The 25,697-nt window shown below is 39.3% G+C and overlaps 1 protein-coding gene across 2 annotated transcripts in view; it reads left to right on the top strand.

Annotated features, from left to right (window-relative positions):
* The window catches only part of appl1 (adaptor protein, phosphotyrosine interaction, PH domain and leucine zipper containing 1), a 77,656-nt gene that overhangs the window by 17,341 nt on the left and 34,618 nt on the right, over window positions 1-25,697 (top strand). For both annotated transcript variants that reach the window (XM_030135354.1, XM_030135355.1), the window contains exons 3-9: window positions 5,740-5,799; window positions 6,387-6,458; window positions 15,291-15,378; window positions 20,794-20,835; window positions 21,436-21,494; window positions 21,592-21,738; window positions 23,507-23,589. In XM_030135354.1, coding sequence (XP_029991214.1) covers window positions 5,740-5,799; window positions 6,387-6,458; window positions 15,291-15,378; window positions 20,794-20,835; window positions 21,436-21,494; window positions 21,592-21,738; window positions 23,507-23,589 — 551 coding nt within the window. The remainder of the gene's footprint in view (window positions 1-5,739; window positions 5,800-6,386; window positions 6,459-15,290; window positions 15,379-20,793; window positions 20,836-21,435; window positions 21,495-21,591; window positions 21,739-23,506; window positions 23,590-25,697) is intronic.

Below are 25,697 nucleotides of genomic sequence, written 5' to 3'. Positions count from 1 at the left end.
CGGTACACAGATTCATCATGAGGAGACAAAAAATATTATTATGGCCACGCCCCTAAACCCACCCTTAGTCGGCCATATTGGATTGAAATTTCCAAAATGCTGAGTCAGCGTTTTCGCTGATGTTGTATTTTAACTATCTCCTACTAAGCCGTTTGGCCAAATGAGCTCAAAATCGGTGTACAGTATCTAGACAAGTGGGGCATCAACAGTTAGCCAAATTTTTTGAATCGGAGTCACCGTTTTTGTGCGACGAGGTTGCAAACTTTGTGAAGTTTTTTCGAAAATTTACCATCACAAAAATTGCTTCAGCTCAGACATACAAACACCGATTTGGCTGAAATTTGACTCAGACGTCCATCTCCCAGGCCTACACCCATTTATTAAAATAAATTGAAATTTCGCACTATAGTGCCCCCTACAAATGTACATTTACAAAAATGACATCAGTTCGGACATACGAACACTGATTTGGCTGAAATTTGACTCAGACATCTGTCTCCCAGGCCTACACCTACTTGTCAAAAGAAACTGAAATTTTGCACTACAGCGCCCCCTACAAAATTTTTTTATATTTTTTTTATTAAAATTGCTTCAGTTCGGACATACGAACACCGATTTAGCTCAGATTTGACTCAGATGTCTATCTCCCAGGCCTACACCCATTTATCAGAAAAATTTGAAATTTGGTGCCATAGCGCCCCCTACAAATTTACCTTTACGAAAATTACTTCACTTCAGATATACGAACACCAATTTGGCTCAAATTTGAATCAGTTGTCAATCTCCCAGGCCTAAACCCATTTATCAGAAGAAATTGCCATGTCGCTCAGTAGCGCCCCCTACAAATTTACCTTCACTAAAATTGCATTAATTCAGATATATGAACACCGATTTGGCTCAAATTTGAATCAATTGTAAATCTCCCAGGCCTACGCCCATTCATCAGAATCAGTATCTAGAGAAGTGGGGCATCAAAAGTTATTTTTTGGATTGGTGTCACCGTTTTTGTGTGACGACGTCGCAAACTTTGCAAAGTTTCTTCGCGAATTTAACATTACAAAAATTGCTTCAGCTCAGACATACTAACACCGATTTGGTTCAAATTTGACTCAGACGTCCATCTCCCAGGCCTACACCCATTTTATAAAAAGAATTGAAATTTGGCACTATAGTGCCTCCTACAAGTGTACATTTAAAAAAATGACATCAGTTCGGAGATACGAACACCAATTTGGCTCACATTTGACTCAGACATCTGTCTCCGGGGCCTCCACCTATTTGTCAAAAAGAAACTGAAATTTTGCAATACAGCGCCCCCTACAAGTTGTTTTTTTAATTTTTTTTTAGTAACATTGCTTCAGTTTGGACATACGAACACCGATTTGGCTCAAATTTGACTCAGATGTCGATCTCTCAGGCCTACACCCATATATCAGAAAAAATTGCCATTTGGCGCTATAGCGCCCCCTACATTTTACCTTTACGAAAATTACTTTACTTCAGACATACAAACACATATTTGGCTCAAATTTGACTCAGTGGTACATCTCGCAGGCCTACACCCATTCAATGGAACAAATTGAATTTTGGCTCCATAACGCCCCCTACAGATTTATTTATACAAAAATTTGTTCAGTTCGGACATACTAACACTGATTTGTCTCAAATTTGAGTCAATTGTCAATCTCCCAGGCCTACACCCATTCATCAGAAGACATTGAAATTTGGTGCTAGAGCGCCACCTGCTGAACGATGGCCATACTTCTACTGGACGTGCCCTTGGTGAGGGCCTTTAGATGCCGCTTGCGGCTTTAATTTATTTTATTTATTTTTCTTCTCCTGTTCTTTGAGCTCAATTTTGACCCCCTGAACATTTATGAAAACTCACCAAATTTTGCCCAAAATTCAGGAGTGCGAGAAATTGAATTTACATATATGTTTCGTAGATGTCGGTAAAGAAATGTTGCTGCAGCGCCCCCTTGAAAAGTGGAAATGCATTGCGCCAAAGGGAGCACGTCCAACATAAAGTTTGTCATAGAGCCACGAAAATCAGTACACAGATTCATCATGAGGAGACAAACAAAAAATATTATTATGGCCACGCCCCTAAACCCACCCTTAGTCGGCCATATTGGATTGAAATTTCCAAAATGCTGAGTCAGCGTTTTCGCTGACGTTGTATTTTAACTATCTCCTACTAAGCCGTTTGGCCAAATGAGCTCAAAATCGGTGTACAGTATCTAGACAAGTGGGGCATCAAAATTTAGCCGAATTTTTTAAATCGGTGTCACCGTTTTTGTGCGACGAGGTTTCAAATTTTGCGAAGTTTTTTCGAAAATTTACCATCACAAAAATTGCTTCAGCTCAGACATACAAACACCGATTTGGCTGAAATTTGACTCAGACGTCCATCTCCCAGGTCTACACCCATTTATTAAAAGAAATTGAAATTTCGCACTATAGCGCCCCCTACAAATGTACATTTACAAAAATGACATCAGTTCGGACATACGCACACTGATTTGGCTGAAATTTGACTCAGACATCTGTCTCCCAGGCCTACACCTATTTATCAAAAGAAACTGAAATTTTGCACTACAGCGCCCCCTACAAATTTTTTTTATATTTTTTAATTAAAATTGCTTCAGTTCGGACATACGAACACCGATTTGGCTCAAATTTGACTCAGATGTCTATCTCCCAGGCCTACACCCATTTGTCAGAAAATTTTGAAATTTGGTGCCATAGCGCCCCCTACAAATTTACCTTTACGAAAATTACTTCACTTCAGATATACGAACACCAATTTGGCTCAAATTTGAATCAGTTGTCAATCTCCCAGGCCTAAACCCATTTATCAGAAGAAATTGCCATGTCGCTCAGCAGCGCCCCCTACAAATTTACCTTCACGAAAATTGCATTAATTCAGATATATGAACACCGATTTGGCTCAAATTTGACTCAGTGGTACATCTCACAGGCCTACACCCATTCAACGGAAGAAATTTAATTTTAGCTGCATAGCGCCCCCTACAGATTTACTTATACAACAATTTCTCTAGTTTGGACATACGAACACTGATTTGTCTCAAATTTGAATCAGTTGTCAATCTCCCAGGCCTACGCACATTCATCAGAATCAGTATCTAGAGAAGTGGGGCATCAAAAGCTATTTTTTGGATTGGTGTCACCGTTTTTGTGTGACGACGTCGCAAACTTTGCAAAGTTTCTTCGCGAATTTACCATTACAAAAATTTCTTCAGCTCAGACATACAAACACCGATTTGGCTCAAATTTGACTCAGACGTCCATCTCCCAGGCCTACACCCATTTTATAAAAAAAATTGAAATTTGGCACTATAGTGCCCCCTACAAGTGTACATTTAAAAAAATGACATCAGTTCGGAGATATGAACACCAATTTGTCTCACATTTGATTCAGACATCTGTCTCCCAGGCCTACACCTATTTGTCAAAAGAAACTGAAATTTTGCAATACAGCGCCCCCTACAAGTTTTTTAAAAAATTTTTTTAGTAAAATTGCTTCAGTTTGGACATACGAACACCAATTTGCCTCAAATTTGACTCAGATGTCGATCTCTCAGGCCGACACCCATATATCAGAAAAAATTGCAATTTGTCGCTATAGCGCCCCCTACAATTTTACCTTTACGAAAATTACTTTACTTCAGACATACAAACACCAATTTGGCTCAAATTTGACTCAGTGGTACATCTCGCAGGCCTACACCCATTCAATGGAACAAATTGAATTTTGGCTCCATAACGCTCCCTACAGATTTATTTATACAAAAATTTGTTCAGTTCGGACATACGAACACTGATTTGTCTCAAATTTGAGTCAATTGTCAATCTCCCAGGCCTACACCCATTCATCAGAAGACATTTAAATTTGGTGCTAGAGCGCCACCTGCTGAACGATGGCCATACTTCTACTGGACGTGCCCTTGGCGAGGGCCTTTAGATGCCGCTTGCAGCTTTAATTTTTTTTTTTTTTGTCTTATTAGGCCCGAGCTGAGTAAAGCCGGCGCAGGGCCTATTGAGTCTGCAGTGGGCGCATGGGGACGAAATCGCCAGTCACGCGGTCGCCTTTCACCACTGTCGCCACTCTCACACATATTCACATTCACGGCACTGAGACCTTTCCGACGATGTACATGACGTGCACAAATCGCATATTTACACCTGCTCAGAATGAATGGGAGTCAATGGGCCACGCCCACTCGGGGTCAGTCATGTGGGTGTAAGTGCACGACATGTGACATCCGACCCCACAGACATGTGGGGGACCTCGAGAGCTTTCAAATAAGGCCAAATATGTGGTTGCCAAAGAAAAGGCTATATTGTTCTTGCTCAGATTTTTTTTTCCTTCTCCTGCGCTTTGAGCTCAATTTTGACCCACTGAACATTTACGAAAAGTCACCAAATTTTTCCCAAATTTCAGAAATATGCAAAATTGAATTTACATATAGGTTTCATAGATGTCGGTAAAGAAATGTTGCGACAGCGTCTCCTTGAAAAGTGGAAATACATTACTCCAACGGGAGCATGTCCAACGTAAAGTTTGTCGTAGAGCCAAGAAAATCAGTACACAGATTCATCATGAGGAGACAAACAAAAAATATTATAATGGCCACGCCCCAAAACCAACCCTTAGTCGGCCATATTGGATTGAAATTTCAAAAACTCTGAGTCAGCGTTTTCGCTGACGTCGTATTTTATTTTAACTATCTCCTCCTTGGCCGTTTGGCCGAATGAGCTCAAAATCGGTGTACAGTATCTAGAGAAGTGGGGCATCAAAAGTTAGCCGAATTTTTGGGATCGGTGTCACTGTTTTTGTGTGACGATGTCGCAAAATTTGCAAAGTTTCTTCAAGAATTTACCATTACAAAAATTGCTCCAGCTCAGACATACGAACACCGATTTTGCTCAAATTTGACTCAGACGTCTGTCTCCGAGGCCTAAAGCCATTTATTAAAAGAAATAGGAATTTCGCACGAAAGCGCCCCCTACAAATGTACATGTACAAAAATGACATTAGTTCGGACATACGAACACCGATTTGCTTCAGTTTTGACTCAGACATCTGTCTCCCGGGCCTACACCTATTTGTCAAAAGAAACTGAAATTTCCCCCTACAGATTTACTTATACAAAAGTTTCTTTCGTTTAGACATACGAGCAAAGATTTGCCTCAAATTTGAATCAGTTGCCAATCTCCCAGGCCTACACCCATTCATCAGAAGACATTGAAATTTGGTGCTAGAGCGCCACCTGCTGAACGATGGACATACTTCTACTGAACGTGCCCGTGGCACCCGTGCGCTATAGCGCCCCCTACAAATTTACCTTTATGAAAATTGCATCAGTTCGGACATACAAACACCGATTTGGCTCAAATTTGACTCAGTGGTGCATCTCACAGGCCAACACCCATTCAATGGAAGAAATGGAATTTTGGTTGCATAGTTCCCCCGACAAATTTGCTTATACAAAAAATTCTTTAGATCGGACATACAAACAAAGATTTGCTTCAAATTTGAATCAGTTGTCAATCTCACAGGTCTACACCCATTCATCAGAAGACATTAAAATTTGGTGCTAGAGCGCCAGCTGCTGAACGATGGACATACTTGCACTGGACGTGCCTGTGGTGAGGGCCTTTCAATGCTGCTTGCAGCTTTAATTGGTAATATTATCTGCTGTTTGTTATTTCCAGAATGATCTGAGTGCTGCTACACACCTGACCTCCAGACTGCTTAAAGAATATGACAAACAGGTAACATCTTTGAGCATATTTATATGCACGTTAATATTCCACTACTGTTCTAAATATGACTATTTTGAACTGTCGCGTAAATATTGTATTCCATTAGGATATTCTGAATTAAGCATTTTTTAGAATTTAGAATAGAGCATTTCTATTACATGGCAAATAATGAAATGGCAGTTTTATCACCTGGATTATGTGTCTGTCATCTCTAATTTTTTATTGCTGGAGTAGAGACAAAGAAAAGGAATGTGTTGCTGTTAAACATTATGACAGTTGATAAGTGGTTTTTCAATCCATGCAAATATCAAAAAGTCAAAATTTTTAAGATGAATTTGAGGTAATAAAAGAGGGAAGCTGAGCCCATAGTATGATGTCTGCCACCAATGGAAAACAGTGCAAAAACCATGTACAGCTGCATGTAAACACCAATATTAGTTGAATGTTCATTTTCATCATATGTGTAAACAGCATATTAAGACATATTTTTTACAATAAGGGCAAGAACTGGAATATTTTGATCATGTAAATGTAGTCACTGTGTTGTACTCATTTGCTTTTGCAGTGATTTTAGCCTTTTGTACTGTTGTTTGCAGCGATTTCCTCTCGGGAGTGATGACGAGGTGATGAGCTCCACCCTGCAGCAGTTTGCAAAAGTAATAGATGAGGTGAGAAAGAATACAGATATTTTTCATTTTTTGTCATGGTGGTTTTGTCAAATGATCAGTTTTGATTTATCATTATCATTGATGTTAGCTATTGGTCTGACATTTGTTCAGTCCAAAGGCGAATGTGGTCAGTTCAGTTGTATGTTTTTCTGTGTTCACATGTGTGATACACTTTATTCATAGTAAGTCAAGTCTAAGTAGTTATTCATTATACAGGGTGGGGAAGCAAAATTTACAATGAACATTTAGTTGTTTTTTCTCAGCAGGTACTACGTCAGTTGTTTTGAAACCAAACATATATTGATGTCATAATCATACCTAACACTATTATCCATACCTTTTCAGAAACTTTTGCCCATATGAGTAATCAGGAAAGCAAACATCAAAGAGTGTGTGATTTGCTGAATGCACTCGTCACACCAAAGGAGATTTCAAAAATAGTTGGAGTGTCCATAAAGACTGTTTATAATGTAAAGAAGAGAATGACTATGAGCAAAACTATTACGAGAAAGTCTGGAAGTGGAGGAAGCAACAAAAAACATACTATGGCTTTTATTAAAGCTCTCAAATCCAAAATCCTAAAGGATCCAACCAAATCCATGAGAAAAATGGCAATTGAACTTGAGGTAGACAACAAGACCGTTAGAAATGCAGTAAAATATGATTTGAAGTTAAAATCTTACACAAGAACACCAAAACACTTGTTGACAACAGCAACAAATCCAACTTTAGCAGTTTTTGGGAATCATGTTTATGGCCGCCTTCTAGCCCAGATCTAAACCCTCTGGATTATGCTATTTGGGGCAATTTAGAACATGCTACCAATAGAACATCACACAGCAATGTCGACTTTCTTAAAGATACTGTTAAAGAAGAATGGGAGAAGTTGTCACCCGAATATTTGAGGAACACTTGCGCGAGTTTCAGGAAGCATGTGAAGGCAGTTATTGAGAGAGAAGGAGGACACATAGAATAAAAACATTTTCTATTATGTAAATTTTCTTGTGGCAAATAAATTCTCATGACTTTCAATAAACTAATTGGTCATACACTGTCTTTCAATCCCTGCCTCAAAATATTGTACATTTTGCTTCCCCACACTACATATATATATATATATATATATATATATATCTATATATATATATATATATGTGTGTGTGTGTGTGTGTGTGTGTACATATATATATATATATATATATATATATATATATATATATATATATATATATATATATATATATACACACACACATATATATATATATATATATATATATATATATATATATATAAATGTATATATATATAGATAGATAGATAGATAGATAGATATACACACAGGGTGGGGAAGCAAAATTTACAATATTTTGAGGCAGGATATGACCAATTAGTTTATTGAAAGTCATGAGAATTTATTTGCCACAAGAAAATTTACATAATAGAAAATGTTTTTATTCTATGTGTCCTCCTTCTTTCTCAATAACTGCCTTCACACGCTTCTTGAAACTTGCGCAAGTGTTCCTCAAATATTCGGGTGACAACTTCTCCCATTCTTCTTTAATAGTATCTTCCAGACTTTCTCGTAATAGTTTTGCTCATAGTCATTCTCTTCTTTACGGTATAAACAGTCTTTATGGACATTCCAACTATTTTTGAAATCTCCTTTGGTGTAACGAGTGCATTCAGCAAATCACACACTCTTTGACGTTTGCTTTCCTGATTACTCATATGGGCAAAAGTTTCCGAAAAGGTATGGATAATAGTGTTAGGTATGATTATGACATCATTATATGTTTGGTTTCAAAACAATTGACGTAGTGCCTGCTGAGAAAAAACAACTAAATGTTCATTGTAAATTTTGCTTCCCCACCCTGTGTGTATATCTATCTATCTATCTATCTATATATATATACATTTATATATATATATGTATATATATATATATATATATATATATATATATATATTTATATACACACATATGTGGATGTACAATACAGGCCAAAAGTTTGGACACACCTTCTCATTCTTTGCATTTTCTTTATTTTCATGACTATTTACATTGTAGATTCTCACTGAAGGCATCAAAACTATGAATGAACACATGTGGAATTATGTACTTAACAAAAAAGTGTGAAATAACTGAAAACATATCTTATATTCTAGTTTCTTCAAAGTAGCCACCCTTAGCTCTGATGACTGCTTTTCACACTCTTGCCATTCTCTTGATGAGCATCAAGAGGTAGTCACCTGAAATGGTTTCCTAACAGTCTTGAAGAAGTTCCCAGAGATGCTTAGCACTTGTTGGCCCTTTTGCCTTCACTCTGCGGTCCAGCTCACCCCAAACCATCTCGATTGGGTTCAGGTCCGGTGACTGTGGAGGCCAGGTCATCTGGCGCAGCACTCCATCACTCTCCTTCTTGGTCAAATATCCCTCACACAGCCTGGAGGTGTGTTTGGGGTCATTGTCCTGTTGAAACATAAATGATGGTCCAACTAAACGCAAACCGGATGGAATGGCATGTCACTTCAGGATGCTGTGGTAGCCATGCTGATTCAGGTTGCCTTCAATCTTGAATAAATCCCCAACAGCGTGTAGCAAGAATTGGATACCAAATTATTTATTAATTGAGTGTTGATTTATTGATTAATTTAATTATAGATTTATAACCAAACTTAAACTTAAATCAACTCAAAACAATAATTTGGAAATCTTGCATAGGTTGATAGTTCGTTGACTGCACAGTGAACCCATGTTTGAATAATAGTACACAAAGCACAACTGAGGCAATGGATTTATATACATATAAATACTTTATTAACTAAACTAAGACACACAAATAACATAAAGACAAGAGACAAATACAACAAAAGGAGCAGGAGATTATGGACAGGAGAATATGTAAATTAAGTTGGCAGATAGCTATATTCAAGAGATTATAATGTTAGTGAGGTTACGTTGAGGTAAACCTACTTAAATTGGAATAACACCAACTCAGATAAATCAGGAGCAAGTTTTCTTACAAGTTGTTGCGGTGCGGATGCAGCAACTGGCACGGCCTTGACGGTGGATGGATGAAGTCTTCTGACGTAGTTCGAAGCAGGAACAGGCTGTGAAGCGACGTGCTTGCGCTGGAGGCCTGAAGGTCTGGAGTTCTGAAGTTCTGAAGCTCTGAAGTTCTGAAGCTCTGAAGTTCTGAAGTTCTGAAGTTCTGCTGGCTGGAGGAGGTTCACAGCTGGCTCTGGCGGCTGGTTCTGGAAAGCTCGCCAGGAGAAGATGGAACAGCTCTGAGAGCCAAGGAGATGCCACGCCTTCCTCGTGCATATAGATGAGTTATCGATGCCTTGGGGCGTTGCCTTCTTTGTCTGTTTTCGGCGGGAAAACACCTCCTCGTGAATATTCAAAATATCACGTTTCTCTTCCCTCTTGGGAAGACAGAGGGGGAGAGGACTGTGGCTTAGCCTTGTAAGAAAACTTTGCATCCTCAAATAAGATCCTCTTAAACTTTATACATCACCTGTAACCTCACTTAAGCATCAGTAAAATAATAGCATGATTATTCAGACATGCTATAAGCAGTGATACTCTTACTTTCACATAATTCACCGTGAACATGATCAGGACACACATATGTGAAACCACAGGTCAGGCGAATGGCTGAAGTATTACGTGCATAAAAGAGTTAACGTGCTGAGTTAATCAACATTAACACATAATGTAATACATTATTAACATGGCACATATAGGGATTTTTGTCATTCAGTCCTTTGTTCGTTTCTGGGTTCATCTTCACCTCTGGATGAGCACATAATGAAACACAGATGTTGAGAGGACAACAGTCACTAAGTGTAAGCAAGTTCCATTAGGCTCATTCCTTAAGATCATCTGTCTTCGTAAATGTCATTTCCAAAGGATGTCCGGGCATTGACCTGCTAAACAACCAATCAGCATGGTTGTTCAGGAATTTGGTTTGACACGGAGAGGAAGATAATATAATTTATAATTCTGTTTTTGAGTCTGTTCACTCACTCCACCGTCATCCGGCTACAAGCGTCACCAGCAAAGCACCCCCACACCATCACACCTCCCCCTCCATGCTTCATGGTGGGAACCAGGCATGTAGCATCCATCCGTTCACCTTTTCTGCGTCGCACAAAGACACGGCGGTTGGATCCAAAGATCTCAAATTTGGACTCATCAGACCAAAGCACAGATTTCCACTAGTCTAATGTCCATTCCTTGGGTTTCTTGGCCCAAATAAATCTCTTCTGTTTGTTGCCTCTCCTTAGCAGTGGTTTCCTAGCAGCTATTTGACCATGAAGGCCTGATTCACGCAGTCTCCTCTTAACAGTTGTTGTAGAGATGTGTCTGCTGCTAGAGCTCTGTGTGGTATTCATCTGGTCTCTAATCTGACCTGCTGTTAATTTGCGATTTCTGAGGCTGGTGACTCAGATGGACTCATCTTCAGCATCAGAGGTGACTCTTGGTCTTCCTTTCCTAGGGCGGTCCTCATGTGAGCCAGTTTCGTTGTAGCGCTTGATGGTTTTTACGACTGCACTTGGGGACACATTCAAAGTTTTTGAAATTTTCTACACTGACTGACCTTCATTTCTTAAAGTAATGATGGCCACTCGTTTGTCTTTACTTAGCTGATTGGTTCTCGCCATAATATGTATTCTAACAGTTGTCCAATAGGGCTGTCAGCTGTGCATCAACCTGACTTCTGCACAACACAACTGATGGTCCCAACCCCATCAATAAGGCAAGAAATTCCACTAAGTAACCCTGACAAGGCACCACTATGAAGTGAAAACCATTTCAGGTGACTACCTCTTGATGCTCAAGAGAATGCCAAGGGTGTGCAAGGCAGTCATCAGAGCTAAGGGTGGCTACTTTGAAGAAACTAGAATATAAGATATGTTTTCAGTTATTTCACACTTTTTTGTTAAGTACATAATTCCACATGTGTTCATTCATAGTTTTGATGCCTTCAGTGAGAATCTACAATGTAAATAGTCATGAAAATAAAGAAAATGCGAAGAATGAGAAGGTGTGTCCAAACTTTTGGCCTGTACTGTATATATGTGTATATATAGTATCTGCCATGTGTCGGTACTACATCTGTTGTCAGGCAAATCATTGGCACAGTACAACTGTAGGAGGCAGCAAACTGAAAAACCACAGACAATGCTGAAAACTTCCTTGTCCATGACTGTAAATTATAACTGTTGTCCTTTGTTGTCTACTTGGTGAGTTGTAGTGTAAAAAGGTCTGTTTTATTTCTCCAGCACGTATGACTGAGTCACTAGCTTAGCATTAGCGTAAGCTTTAGCATTAGCAGCAGGATGAAGGGAAAAAGATCCAAACTCTTAGATGAAGTTGGTTGATACCATCGGAAAACTCAAATGCACAACCCACAGACCCACTGCCACTGGTGTAATATCAATTTATGGTTTTAATTTACTCAGTATTACTTACAGACTTCACCAGGGTTGTAGCAAGGCGTCCACTTGAACATTTTACATTTTTCTGTTTCATAAAATATTGGACTGTAGGCATTTAGTGTCAAAAGGCCTAATGCTTTGCTGCTCTAATACCCCTTTTCCACCAAAAAGAACCTGGTGCTAGTTCGGTGCCGATTCTAGAGCTGGTTTCCTAACTGGTTCCAACCGGGTGCCTCCAAAGAACCGGTTTGCTTTTCCATAGGCCAAGAGCCAAGTCAGGGCCGTGTCATTGCATCCTTGTAAAACGTGATCACATGACTGGGTCTGGTGCGGGAGACACTCGCCCAGACGCAAGCGCTGCTCTTGTGTTTACAAGCCTATATTGCAATCCACAGACAAAAAACACAAATATTCAGTCTGTGGCATGTGTCATAAACATAAATGTATGGGTTTCTGTATTATATACGTCAAAGCATAATGCGAGGATAGCACTAGGGAACACAGTTTTTGTTGAGTTAGGTCTGACAGCTGTTTTTAACTAATTTTTGGGTGCGGAATCCAAAGCTGATCTCAGTTTTTCTCTATCTCATCAAGTTTTTGAACTATAGGATCCCCATTTTCTTTAAAAATATGAAAAATACTGTACTTAACAGATATGTGCTTGATTTATGAAAATTTTCTGAAGCTGTTTTTGATAGGCCCAAAACATGTGCCAAATCATTCAACTTGTGCTGATCAAATCCCCTACGAACTGAATCCTCGGGAATTTCAAAATCTGCATCATTGCTGTCACTGCAGTCTTCAGCATCACTCAGATCTTCTAGAAGAGGTAGTTGTTCGAAAACTGGCACTGGAATTTCAGCTGAATGAGGCATTGGTCTTATAGTTGACAGTAGATTAGGATATTCTATTTTACTTTTGTTTTTCTTGTTAAATCCTGATGTTTTCACTAAACAAAAGTAACAGTCTGTGCAATGATCTTTTTGCTCTCGCCAAACCATGGGGATACCAAATGCCAACTTTTCACGTGTTCCTTTGGTCCACATCCGTAAATTGTCGACACACTGTGAGGGGCCCATGGCTTGTCTTGATCACCGAGTTTTACTTTAAAATATGCAAAATATGCTTGTTTGACAAAGGCACTGATGTTTGCCCTCTGACTTGGAATGGTGAAACTACCACAAATAAAGCAAAAGGAGTCATGGTTGTTTAGGCATTTACGACGAGAAGTAGCAGGAGCAGACATGATCTGGAACAAAGGAAATATATACCTAGGTAAAAAAAACACTAAGATGGAATAGTTACAAGCTTTGAAAACTAAAAAAACAGCGTAAAACGAAATAGAACTTACAACGGTATGCCCATGGTTACAAGGTTAAGAGAAAAGCCAGCACAAATCTTCTTAATTCCTACTATGCTAGCTTTCTGTTTGTAGATATTGATAGTACTGACCTATTGGGAGCTGCACGCACCTCTCACTGCACTGTCTCAATTGTGACTGCACAAACAAGTTGCCACATAGCTGTAGATGAGTCCAATTGTAATCAGCTGGCAAGTCTTACTACACCTTATCAGTGGAATTTTGCTTATCTGGAGGGTAAGCTGTGGAGAAAAAACTTGACGTGCTAGAAAAAAACTGACTGCAGTTTTGGAATCAGCATGCCAATTTTAGGTTTAATCAGCATAAAAATCTAACTCAACAGAAAATTTTTTTCAAATTGTTCCCCAGTGTAGTCTATAATAGTTAGATTAGTTAATTAGGGAGATCAGCAGAGCAGTATTGTTACCCAAATTTATGTGAGGTATAGGAAAACATGGACAAAATGAACTATGTTTTTCAAATGGGATTATTCACATTGAAGTAAAAAAAAAAAAAAAAAAGGCTCAAATAAAAAATGCTTCAAAAACTTTACAAAAGGGAAGAAAAATCCAGGTGCTGTTGTTGTGAATCTGCCTCCTCGTCCATGGACAACAACTGTAAAGAACTAAACAAAGAAAAAGTGCTTTAATTTGACATGTTCTCCATAATGTGGACAATAACCCTATCTACTGGAAAACGGTTCAGTTAACTACTGTTAGAACAATAACCCTGTCTACTGGAACCCTGTTCAGTTAACTACTGGGTTCAGTTCTGACTTTTATGAACCCACGGAGGAAACAGTGTTTCGGAGACAACACGAAAATATTGTTAGCTTGTTGTTAGCATACCGATAGCTAGCATTTAACATTTGCAGCTCGCTTTAATCTCTAAAGCTGACTGTGAACTATTAACCATGCATTTAAAAAACAAAACTTACTGGTACCGTTTCCCTCTGTTTGAACAACAGACTCGTCCACAATCCAAAGCCTCCAGTCCATGTCTGCTGTGGCCAAGTTCAATGCACTGGTAGTCAGATTCACCGGTCCACTAAAACCCAGTCCAGCAGGTCCAAATGTGGGATTCTTTTTGGCTGTCTGCTGCATCCAAACTGTCTTTTCTGGTCCCTGTAGTCCTCCTTTATCTTCTTTAGTTTGTTTAGAAGCTGGTTCAGGTCCGATCGTATCCGTCTCTCTATATTTTAACACCAGCTTTGTGCAAGACACTCCCTCCAGCTGGTCTTGGACTTAAGGTGAAGCCCACAGTGTCAGAAAACACTGGATCTCCTCCTCTGTCCACTGCTGCTTATTTTTGCCGTCTGTTCCGCTTTCTCTAAAAACTAAACTTAACTAAAAAACCCGCTGATTTTAGTTTTAAAACTGTCGGTTCATAGCTTTCGCTGTTCCCATTAGGGTCTGTAATCCCCACCCACCAATGATGCAAGGGGTTGCATCATCGGTGCTTAGTCTGGCCCCGGTTTAGCCCAGCTCAAAGTTGGTACCTACCCGGAACCTGTTTGGAACCACTTTGGAACTGGTTTGGCCGGTTCCAGACCGGCCCTGGAACCAGTTTGATGGAAAAGGGATATGTATAATTATCAGTCTGCACATGGGCAACAACTACACTCCAACTTTTACAGTCTAGTAGTGGCCAGTGATTATCATATGTAACTCATTATTTTATTTCATTTTTCTACCAAATTATTCCTTACTCAACAATCGTCCTTTTATAACCAACAACAAAGGCTCCACAGTAGAAGAGTGTATTAGTAATTAAAAGAAACTCATTAAATTTGAATATGTATTTATCTGTTAGATTTAGTGTTTTTTTTAGTTTTACCCTGGTCTGTGATAAACAGAAGTTTGTTGCTGGTATCAGATCAGTATTCTGTATTTGCCAATTTAAAAAGCCTGTGAATTGGTATTGGCAGTGAAACAGTTGGGTTGGTTGCGTCCCTAATGGTCATATGTTGGTTGAATGTTGTTTTTTTTTTCTTTTTTAATGAACTCCTCCTCTCTGTTTTCTAGCTGAGTTCTTGCCATGCTGTCTTGTCCACTCAGCTTGCAGATGCCATGATGTTTCCCATCACTCAGTTTAAAGAGAGGGACCTAAAGGGTAAGAAATATAACATTTGAATAACAAAACCACCATAAATCTTCATTTCACTGGTTTTATCTAACCTTATTGTATCTCTGAAACAGTTCAGCTGATTTTTCCAGTGTAAAGGATCTATTTGTTGATTTTCTTTGGTTTTTGTTAGTGTCAACAAACCCTGATATCAAATTGTCATCCGATGGCCAAGGTTAAAGCTGAGTAGACTTTCCATATAAAGAAAATGACTAAACTGTTACATCTACAAGCAATTCCTTTGAGGTGCATATTGAAGTTATCATCTGGCCTCATACAGCACTTCAATTTGACAACAGAATATTGAATATTTTAAGAGTTTGTCTTACTAGTATTGTATGTGGCTTTGAAGTGTATTTTTTAGTTTCTTGAGACCTGAGTGTTGGGATCAGTTGCACTAATTATTAGCAGTAATGATGAGCTCAGGCAAGGGCTTTATCAGTGTTTCCAGAAGACTTTTTTATGATTCACTATTACCCTCAAGTAGCTTATATAAGGGTGTTAGGACACTTTTAGGTGGTCTGCTTTTATCACTATCTTGGTTTTTGGGATGCACAATTTCTTAAATATTTATGTAATATATTATTAAGCTGACAATTATATAAAGAAAACAAACAAACACATTTTTACCCAAGGTGTACTGCCAAATGATTTTTGACCAACAGTACAATCCTGTCAGTAAACTTGATCTTGACATCAGTTCTCATAAGACATTTGGATTCCCAAACTTCTCATGTCTTTGAATAATTTCCTGAAGACACTCCCCATGGGCAACACATCTTCAGTGTTTATACCAGTGGTGGGCCATCAGGGCCTGCAAGGCCTTCTCTGCTGGCCTAAAAAAAATATCTGAATCACAGATGTTAATTATATTTTGTCCATGAATACTTATTAAATAATTCCAAATGGTCTGTCCACTTCCTTTCGTAGCTTTTCCCCTGGTTGTGCTGCTTCCAGACATGTATTTTCACATTAAATCATTTAAACAATCACATTTCAGCCATCATTTGTTGCCAGGCAGGGTCAAAGTTAAAGAAATCTGCTTGGAGACCTTCACAATCAGTTCTGTGGGCCCTCTAGCAAAACGTAAGTGTCGATGAAACGGTTGCTTCAACCAATCATATTTTGAGTTAGCGACACCAAGGCCCTCTAGCAGGCATACGGTAACGTTAGTGTATTCACACCCTTTGATTGGATAGTCAGAGAGTGTACTACCCAAAGCTAGCAAACTGTATCTGTAGCGAGCTGCGCGAACAGAAATATAGTTGTGCTGATTTAATAGCTGTTTTTTCAACCCACAATGGCTGAAGGAGGAGAAGAAATGGATTCGGTTGCCGATTTATTGTCAAAGCCATTTTCAAGACGGACTTTTCAAAAAACGCTGGACATCGTTAAGAAAGGTCAGACAATTCTGAAGCTAGCAAGCCAGTTACAACCAGGAAAAGGATTTGTCTGTCACTTTTACTCCACTAACTACGACCAGTACCCGTACGGATAATCTGTACAACAGAGGAGTTTAACTCTTTTTGAGGAAAGAAAGGAGGATGGATTTTGTGTACAAATAATTAGATTTTTTTGTGTGTAAAATGTTGCTATTTTCCTAAATAATATTGCAAGTTTATGAGGTTATTATTGATGCGTTTTTATGTGTGTTGCAGCTGTAGCTGCAGTAGAAGGACACTTGTGCACCGTGGGTTTGTTTATTCAGTAAAGGCATTTATTGTGGCTACACGAGTTGTCTATCTGTGATGCAACTGCTCTTTATACTGAATTTCTGCATAATAAGATAGTTTTTATAACCATAAAATAGTTATTGAGGGGTGGATTGATTCAGACGGAGCACTACTGAAGGCCTTGGTGTGAAATGCACGGTCCGGCACTGGTTTATACTGATGCTGGCGACACAGGATGAACAGCACTTTTCACCAGTGTTCACATTATTTTGGGAACCACTAATAGTGATTATGTTCATCAGATGTTTATTATGACTGAACCTTTAATGTGTAAAGCACTATTTGGCCTGGATTAGGTTTACATGGGTATGTGGGGTAATGCCACTTTACCACAGGATGTCAATAATATTAATGGACAATTCGCAAGGGATAAGAAATATCAGTAAGACTACAACAAGTGGGAGGGGGAGGGTTAAATCCATTCACACACCACCATCCCCTCCTGTTGTCATGTGCATATGACATTGCTTTCCAGTTAGGCTTGAGTGTCCAAAACAGAGCCCGGCTCGGCCCGCATAGTTCTGTCTTAACCCAACCCGAATCCGACAGCCACTTCAGTGCTTGTGTCTGAACCCAGTCGGTTAAATGCAGTTGTTCCCATATGTTATAGAGTGTAGTAATTGGTCGGCCGATTAATCGGGCCGATTATAGCATATCACCGATTAATTTTTGTCTTGACACTCAATCAAGTACCTGCCTAACAGGTTCAGTGTGTGTTTTGTGGTAATGCCAAATGCAGTTCACTCTGTCTGCAAAACAAGTCTACCCACAGGTATAAATAAATTTACCTTTCTGTCGCTTGCTGCACCTGTGTATGTGTGCTGCCCGGAGAGTTAGAGGAACAGTAAAGCGTGTCAGTTTCATTTTCACTTCCGCTCGGACAATCACGCTATCACCCCCCTACACACATGCACACACACACAATCACAGAATCATGGACCGCTATCATCCCCCCTGCGTGCGCTCCGACAAGGATGGACGCTAATCCCCCCATCCGAAAATCACGGACTGCTACCCCCCCAGTCTTTTGAACTATTCACCCCCCCCACACACACACCCATGTCCATGCACTTCCTGTCTACCTCACAGTTTCATTCTGCAGGCACGTCTAGGTATTAATAGTGTAGGGGAGACCAGGGACAATTGTAACACAGGTCAGTTGTAACTCTTGCAATTGTTCCCATCAGGAACAACTTAGGACTCACCTAATTCACTCTGCATATGCTCAGTTTACTCCTCAGTCCACATGGAAAGTTGTAGTGCCCTGGGGCAGACACATCAAAATTTGTGAGGGAAAACATAATTTTGTGGTAAGTAATATTTTTTGCGCTAATTATTTTTGTGATGGCATAGTTAGCTTTGTAGTTGGACTCATTAAAGGTAGGTGTCGCTTACATTTTAAAGAATGAGATACTAAACAATTTTTATGTCACTACTTATAAAATATAGATACATCTTTTCCTAAAAGTCTGCTCTTCCCAGCATAAAAACTACCACATCTACAACCCGTGGTTCCCCACAGGTCACATACTAGTCTAATATAGGACTGTTATACAGCGTTTGAAAGTTGTTTAAATTATCTTTGTGAGATAAACAAAGATTTATGCAACTGTTAATCCACCTGTCCACAATTATCTAATACAACATTTTTATATCCTGTGTAGATCTTATTTCATATATTGGCCACTATATCGGATATCGCCCGATATATTGGATATTGGCTTTTTTTAGCCCCCAAATCGGCATCAGCCTGAATCCCATATCAGTCGGGCTTTAATAGATTGTTATTAAATTTACTCGTTTATACATATGTGGTATGTGAACTCAACAGTACCTTTATTAAATGACTACATGTGCAACAAATGCTTTGTATTGCCACTACAGAAACAAAATCTAAGACTTGGGGTGACATGAGGTTTCACATGCACTTATCCGACTGCCTACTGGAAAACTGAGTGCATCTTGCATGAGCCTCCATCCTTGAAAATCTGTGAAAAACCACTTGTAAACAGAATAGGACAGAATATCTACAAAGATATTAACTACTGGTCTATTCGCACAGGATTAGTATTACCTGGGGTCATTTTCCCGGAGCCTTTTACAGAAGGTAAAACTCACAGTAATCTTTACTGACATTGTTCGGTAATGATTACTGATGTAGTACATTCGGACGGGACTAAAATCTCTGGCAATTATTACTTTACCCCACATACCTATGTAAAACTAATCTCATCCGAGTAGGGCTTAAGTCTAATAGTTTTCTTTTACCAGCGATATTTCGGTTTATTTACTTTACCATCACATTGGTAGTGGTACTTAAAGATATGGGTTGATATTTTTGCCCCTCTTAAATTACGCATGCATACACATACATACTACAACTACCCACTGTTACCTTTTCACCAGCAGCAGTGGACCATCACATGCCTGCACATTTTCAGTCCATTTAATATGTGTCACTTCAGTAGCAGGTGCCCATTCATTTTCTGACATTGTTTATTCAAAGAGAATAATTTCCAAGTGCACACAGTGTGCACCAGTCCTCGTGTGAGAACACTTAAAATTAACTCTGAGTTAAATTAACACTGGCTACTGGCAGCTTTAGGAGAATAACATTTGTATCAGAATGATTCTGGTTTTTGATCCATAAGCTATTGATCACTGTAAACTGATCTTTATAAACACTTTCCATTATCACAGACCTCTTTCATGCCACACTTCTGGTTCATCTGAGCAGTGAAAGACAAAGGTGATCTTAATAACATGAACAAGGGATCAGCTGTGTTTTAGTATCCCAAAAGCAACAACTGAGCAATAACTCAGCCATTGTGAATTCAAGTAAATACTCAATTTTCTGCGAAAATTATGTAAAATATCTGTTGCAAAAAAGGTATTTTAGGAGTCATAGGTGCTCTCTTTTTTAAAGATACGGGAGACTTTCGTGACCAATTTTTCATCAAATCTGTAAAACCCCAGTCATAGCCTAAGTATCATGAATCTGTAAGTCTTTCTGTGATTACTCACCTGAATCTCTTGCATTACGGTGGACAATTTCGAAGTGCCATCCACCATAAACATACCATGTGTTTACAAACAGAGCCAGTAGGTCACTCGAGCATCTTCGGAATTTTATTGTGACGTGCATTGTGGGAAAGGGAGGTTTGCATAGCTGCCTGACAGTGGCAGCGCAACCATATGATATTATATGGATAAAACAAACACGACGCGGAAACGGCTGAAACGGCTGGAGGAATATGCATAGAGGGAAGGGAGCTCCTGCCGTTTCCACGTCGTGTCTGTAGCAGCTGCTGCTGCCAGGTGGCTGTGCAAACCTCCGTTTCTCACAATGCATGTCACGAGAAAATTCCGAAGATGCCCGAGTTACCTTCCGGCTCTGTTTGTAAACACATGGTTTGTTTATGGTCGATGGCACTTTGAAATTGTTCACCGTGATGCAAGAGATTCAGGTGAGTAATCACAGAAAGACTTATGGATTCGTGATACTTAGGCAAGACTGGGGTTTTACAGATGTGATGAAAAATTGGTCACGAAAGTGTCCCGCAGCTTTAAACAGGTAATAGATCATCATGCATGAGTCAGTATTTGTGAACCTTTGACCCTACTACATTCACTAATAACCCCTCTGACCTCTGTTTGTCTGTGTCTGCAGAGATCCTCACCCTAAAGGAAGTCTTCCAGATTGCCAGTGATGGTAAGTCTGTATTATTAGCTATTGTACTATTATCATTCACTGATATATTATTCTGAAATCTGTTTTCACTCTCTGGTAAACTAATTTGTTTTTTACTTTCAGCAGCTGGTTTTTGTCAAACTCTCTGTATGTGTCAAATATTGTTTGGACTATATGCGCTCAGTGAAGTAATATAAAAACAAAATAGAAGAATAATCAGCCAAATATAGTTAAATTATGAAATGTTTATTGTTCACTGTCCACCACAATGGTTCCTGTCAGTGGTAAAACTATTGTATCTGACGTTTTTGGATTATTTTTTACTACTGACACAGCACATTTCAGAAGTATGTCACATTTTGATTAATGAGTCACTGTGGTGAATCATTAACTTTCAGCTCATTTGAACTACTTCATATACTACTAGTAGTGTCATCTACGGCAATGCATCATATTCCATCAAATCATCATATTTTTAATCAAGGAATTACAGCCACTCTTAATCACAGACTCATGTTTCCACTTGTTTTCAAAATCTGGTGCTGTGTTTCTGTTTTTTTCAGTTTCTGCGCTGCATTTTCTTTAACCCTTAAGAGAATATTTTTTTGCATGTATTTCCAGATCATGACATGGCAATTAACAGATACAGCCGCCTGTCCAAACGGAGGGACAACGACAAGGTACGACAAAACCTAGAAGTAGTAAATGACACCATGTTTTCTCCCCTGCAGTACACTCACTTTAGCCAAGTTGTGTGTTTCTTAATGTTTTTTTAAGGCACGGGCAGAGGCAGTGGAAGATGTCTACACTTCTCGTAAGAAACAGCATCAAACCATGATGCACTACTTCTGTTCTCTGAACACTCTGCAGTACAAGAAGAAAACAGCACTGCTGGAGCCTCTACTGGGCTACATGCAGGCTCAGGTACACACGTTAAAAAAAGTCACACAACAGCTCAGGGCTTTAAAGCTATACCGTATGAAGCTGCAATTGTACACTTTTCTTTGTCATCTTAAAATGCTCCTAATAAGCGTGTCAAACTAAAATGTAAAAGAAATCCACCAGGTTTTGAAACTAAAAAAATGTTTAATTCTCATGTATTTCTGATAAAAGTCTGACCAATCATTTTATTCAGTCCGAATAAAATAATTGGCTGAGCCTGGCTGAGCCTCCTATCAGTCATCCATTACTGCCATCCCATACCGGTACCTCTGAATCTGACATTCCACTCGTGCTGCTCCTCCTGTCACTGACTGCAGTCTCCTGTCTAGGGTGTGAATGGATAGGACTCAAATACATGTTTTGAAGGGAAAAAACTGATTTATTACCAGAAACAACAACCAAGGAGAACAAACAGAAAAACCCGATTGCAGCAGTCAGAGTCCGGTGAATGAAGGATGGAGATAAAGCCCAGGAGTCGGGTGTACTTGACTGCACAGACACGTCTACAAAAAGCAAAATTTTTATGACCGCAGGACTCTGCTTACACGTACATGGTATCACACAATGTAGGATGATGTAGGATGATAAATGTATGGACTATGAAACCTCAAATGTCCACGGAAAATTTGCGGAGTCCTCACTCACAGTGCTCGCGTCCATCGCCTGGGCACCTCATTGCCCAGGTGATGAGGTGCAGTGAAGACAATGATCCAGCGCTGCACAGACCAGACCCTTAAATACAGGGTCTCCTAATGATAAAGGAGTCCACAGGTGGATGATGTGTCTGATTGCTGAGGGAGGGGTCTACGGCCACACCAAAGTGGAACGCGCCTCTGCCTCCACCTTTTTTTTTTTTTTTTAATTGAACAATTGAACAGCATATATACATTATTATCAAAATAGGATAAAAAAATCACATTTCACAATATATTTTACATTTCAAATATATAGAAACAAATGTAAGTAAAAATAAATTTAAAAAATAAAGCTCGAGATATAAAGTAAAAATTATATAAATGAAATAAGATTATGTACTTGACATAGTTTTTTGATTTTATTTGCTTTAGAGTTTATAATGTTCTTTAAATTGTCTAAATAATTGGAAAAAAGGGCTTTAAAAAAGCCTCCACCTCTGCTTCCACCGCGTCCGTCAGGTGAGTGGAGGGGAGCGTCATAGCTCAGGCAGGGGGAAGCGGGTGGGGCTTTGGAGGGAAGCAGGTTGTTCATGTTCAAATTTTTACTAAGTGCTGTGTGAAATGCCAGATTGGTAGGTACAGCTTTAATCACAACCTACACAATCCCCAGTTCAGCTCCAGCTGCTAGGATTGAATATTGTTTGCAATTTGTGATTTTGGTTTGGAGTATTTATTATGATTCTTATTGATTCTCTGTTTTGATTCCAATGTTGGGATGAAAAAAATATCTTTTTTTCATAAGTCTTAACCTGGTGGAAATAATTAGCAAAAATCCAAACTCTGCGCTCATCTTAGTGATAGTACAGATACTGCCCCCTCTCAATTAAATAAAAAAAAACACACACACACAAAGAAAATGGAGACACAGTTCAGTAATTAAATATAGTCATGATGTTCTCTGGGATGTCAGAAACTGAGCAAAACTGGTTTCTCTAATTCCCTTCCAGGTTTTTGTTTGCTTGACAGTTTTGAAACCAGCTGACTGATCTGCACTGATATGTTCTACAGTGACTAAACCTGACCTCTGAATCTTTATCTTGTTTCTCTGTGAACAGATCAGCTTTTTTAAACTGGGTTCAGAAAATTTGACCCAGCAGTGGGAGGACTTCCTGGGGACCATTGGAACCAGCGTCCAGAAGTAAGAACCATGCACACATGCATGTATAGAGATGCAACGATATTAAAATTTCAGATCACGGGTATTTTGACAAAATTATCACAGTTATCATTATAATAATGTAACCAAGTTGTATTTTGAAACAAAGAAATAAAATGAGATACACAATGTACTTTCTGGTGGCAGAAACATTAAAATGTTAACATGTAAACATCAAACATACAAATGTGCATTAAAGATGGCACCTTATGGCCATAAGAGACATCTGCATTAGGGGTGGGAATTGATAGGATTTTATCAATATTAATGCCATTTTTGATTCTGCTTACCAATCCAATTCCTGATCAATTTTCCTGTCAATTCCTGAGTGTTTTTTTGAGTGGGGAAAAAAAGGAGTTGGACAGGTCATAGGGGAGATTCTTTGGCCATTTTCCATACTAAATCATTCACAATGTCATAGTGAGAGAGAGAGATAGTTGTACGGGACGGAGGTGTACTCAGACTGGCCGGGTCCATGCGCTCGAACCGGGTCCGTAGGTTCGTACTCTTGGACCAGACAGACCGGGTCTGTGCTGGAGCCACTATCCATGGATCTCAAGAGTGCTATTCGTGCAGGTGCCTTCAGCCATGTTTTCAGAGGCCAAACATTGTAAACTGTGTATGCACACCTGGGTCCATTGCACAAAACTAGGATTCCGTCATCCAGGATAACTGACTAAGCTGCATTCAGCGAATCCTAAATAAGGGAGTCCAGGCTTAATCGGTTGCACAAAGACCAAGCCAGGATAAACAGACAGATTCATTAAGCCAGGTGTAACTCATCCTGGATAAGTACGCGCATCCGGCTTCCTCAAAAGACCCCGACATCGATCGCAGATTCATTGATTCACCATGGCAACTAGAGCAGTGTACATTTCCCTATCAGACACAAAACTCCTCATTTTGGCTTAGAGGAGTTAAAGGACCAAATCAAAAAGAATGACAACACCGCCACAGTTCTAGAGCAACGAGAGAAAGCATGGAAAAGGACAGCAGACCGCCTGAATGCGTAAGTCGTGCACAAATACACACTCACTGCTCCACTGAAACCAGCACAATTACAACCTAAATAGTTAATTAACATCTCCAAAAACGTAGCTGTGAAATTGTAAGTGAAACTGACTGTAGATGTGAGTAAAACTGTGTAAATGTAACTCCATCAGACTGTATAACTCTGATAAATAGATGAGCTCACTGACTTCAGTGAATTTACTTTTGGAATGAATAAAGTTATCTTATCTTATCTTATCTTATCTTATCATGAGTTTCTGATATTGTTAATTAATAAGGAATGAATAAAGTTATCTTATCTTATCTTATCTTATCATGAGTTTCTGATATTGTTAATTAATAAACACTGTTCATTGCTTGTGATGTTCATTGTTTGGTTTAATATCCTTCATCTTATCATTTCAGATGGTCAGTGCTGACTGTCTCATCAGTGTTGTGTCTCAGTGGTCTGGCTCGGTCCATGAGTCTATCGGACCTGTGGAATCTATCAGCGCCTATCACAAGGTGAGCCACACAACCTCTATTAATAACCACTTTTTCCATCATATCTATGTCCAGAATGTCACTGTATTTCTGAGGTTGTGATGCTGAGGTTTTGTATTGACGAGTGAATTGTCTGGTGTGTTTTTAGGGGACAGGGGGTCTGCCTGCCAGCCTTTTCTCCTGATGCCATTCACAGACTCCCAGGAAGCACAGCAGGCCTACAATCATGCTCATGCCAGGACAAGGGCCAGGATCCCAATGACCTTTGACCTCCTGAAGGCATGCATTCACTGTCTTCACCACTTAAGGGTCAGCCTGTTGAGGTCATGTGACATCACTGTGGCCTGCGCTGTCCTTCACAACGTGGCCCGAGGAAGGAGAGTGCATCACACATGGACTGGGACAATCCAGCCATCTTCCCTGATGACCACAGTGGTCAACTGGTCAGGGACCAATATGTGTTCAATTATTTTAGTTAACATTTGTGTTTTAAATTTACCTTAAATATGTCCTGCAGTGGTAGAGGAATGTCTTTTTATTCAATTTAAATTGATTTGGCCTGTTTTGATGTTTGTGTCATATACTGTATGTATACT

This window comes from Sphaeramia orbicularis, chromosome 5, assembly GCF_902148855.1.
Source record: "Sphaeramia orbicularis chromosome 5, fSphaOr1.1, whole genome shotgun sequence".
NCBI lineage: Eukaryota > Metazoa > Chordata > Actinopteri > Kurtiformes > Apogonidae > Sphaeramia > Sphaeramia orbicularis.
This window is presented reverse-complemented; position numbering and strand designations above follow the sequence as displayed.